We start from the raw sequence: 1,859 nt of genomic DNA, 5'->3' as shown, positions 1-1,859 counted from the left end.
ATATATATATATATATATATATATATATATATATATATATATGAATTTTTTTTTTTCCTTTAATGTTTGCATATGTAAATATTTGATCAGAATCATCCAATGAGTAGGTCGGGTGTTGAAGTGTAGAATTTTCTCGGTTTAATTAAATAGAACAACATTCTAGAGCCTAACTAAGGTTAAGCTATGTTTCAGAGCCTGAATTGAAATAAAACCGGACAACTATAAAGACCATTAATGGAAGTTTTGGGATGGATTCAGCATATTTCTAAAGAATGGAAAGTAATGGCAACCTACCGCACAGCAGCTGCATCCAGGCACAGGTCTTGTAAACGGTGGAGGTGTTGCAGAAGAAGAAGAGCGCCATGCAGGCGATGCAGCTGAGGATCAGCACCATGGACAGCAGCACGAACACCGAGGCGGCCTTAAAGGCTCCCGACGGGATGGAGGCGAAGTCGGAGAAGCTGCCCACGCAGGTGAGGTCCTGGCTGGACGCCTGCACGCTGCCCACGCAGTAGTGAAACAGGCCGAAGTGGCCGATGTGAGGCGTCTTGACGCTGTCGCCGATCCAGTACGGCTGGATGAACACCACCACGTTGACGATGGCAAAGCAGATGGTGAAGATGGCCCACAGAACCCCGATGGCCCGGGAGTTGCGCATGTAGTTGTCATGGTAGATCTTGGAGGCTTCTTGGGAAGGCAACATGTTTGCTATTCTTATTTCTTTCAACTTCTTCTTTTACTGCACTGGTCTATCCTTCTTTACTCTAACAAGAAAATGAATATGAATATGTAACCCCCCCACACACACAGATTGACACATAAATATCCAAAGCTCTCCTTGCGCTAAGATTTCCTCCGCTTTGCCTTTCTCTGGAATGGGCCTAAAAAATCATGGAACCTGGAAATATGTATGATACCCCAAAAGACAACACATTACAAAAATGACATGTAAGGAATGCTACATTAAAGCAATTTAAAATCATAGCCTACTTCTACTTCTGATGAATAATTTACCAACACCAGTGATTCAACATAGCTGGTTTTCCTTAGGGCTACTCCATGAATGATTAACTAAAAATCCATCAGAATTGGATTTATTTCCTTTCCAATCGTCAGGTGGAGGGGGCTAAAGCTGTTGTTCCTCCTCATCCATCAGTCCAGAGCTTTTCTTCAGGATGTCCTTTGTCACCATCCGGGGGATGAGATGGTGCCTGTAGCGCCAGCGGTAGAGCCCGTTTTTACCTTCCGAGGCATCCGTGGGGGTGCTCCTCAGCCTCTGCTCGCCTTTCCTTTCTAATGTCCACGCAGCATGTGGAAACCGAACCCGGTGGAAAGAAAAGGGGAAAATAAAAAAAACGAAACGCTCTCTGTTTGACGCGAGCCCTCTGTCAAATTTCAACAGTCCTTTCTGGTAAATCCGACATCCTCCACCGCCTTGACTCCATTATCATCATGGTTTTTGTCGTAGCCTTTAACCAGTATGTCTTCCCCCTCTCTCTCTCTCTCTCTGCTTCTCCGTCCTCCTCCTCCTCGCGTTTGTCTGCGCGCTCCCCGGAAGATTGTGATGTTGTAGGCTGCTGATGACAGCGATGGAGCGCGTTCACGTCACCAGCAGCAGCAGTGAGGAGAAATTTGCATCAGTGCGCGTCTCCGCCTGTGATCAACAAGTAACATTCAGGAAACCTGAATTCACTCACGTTTAAAGAGATTATGTTTATATTTTCTAAGAGATTGACCATAGAAGTTTGGAAAAAAAAAATCAAGTCAATCTAAAATCTAATGAACATTTGAGCAGAACAAGGAAATAAATAGCTAATTATTAACCTCCCGGATACAAGCGGCTGAAATTAGTTTTCTCC

At 44.4% G+C, this 1,859-nt stretch overlaps 1 protein-coding gene across 1 annotated transcript in view; it reads right to left on the bottom strand.

Annotated features, from left to right (window-relative positions):
- LOC107100288 (lipoma HMGIC fusion partner-like 4 protein) overlaps positions 1–1,534 on the bottom strand; it is a 42,725-nt gene extending 41,191 nt beyond the window's left edge. The window contains exon 1 of the mRNA XM_015398720.1: positions 295–1,534. Within this exon, the coding sequence (XP_015254206.1) occupies positions 295–703 (409 nt within the window). The 5' untranslated portion in view covers positions 704–1,534. The remainder of the gene's footprint in view (positions 1–294) is intronic.
- Between the last annotated feature and the right edge of the window lie 325 nt (positions 1,535–1,859).

The sequence above is a fragment of the Cyprinodon variegatus genome, unplaced genomic scaffold (genome assembly GCF_000732505.1).
Source record: "Cyprinodon variegatus isolate N-32 unplaced genomic scaffold, C_variegatus-1.0 Scaffold955, whole genome shotgun sequence".
Lineage (NCBI taxonomy): Eukaryota > Metazoa > Chordata > Actinopteri > Cyprinodontiformes > Cyprinodontidae > Cyprinodon > Cyprinodon variegatus.
This window is presented reverse-complemented; position numbering and strand designations above follow the sequence as displayed.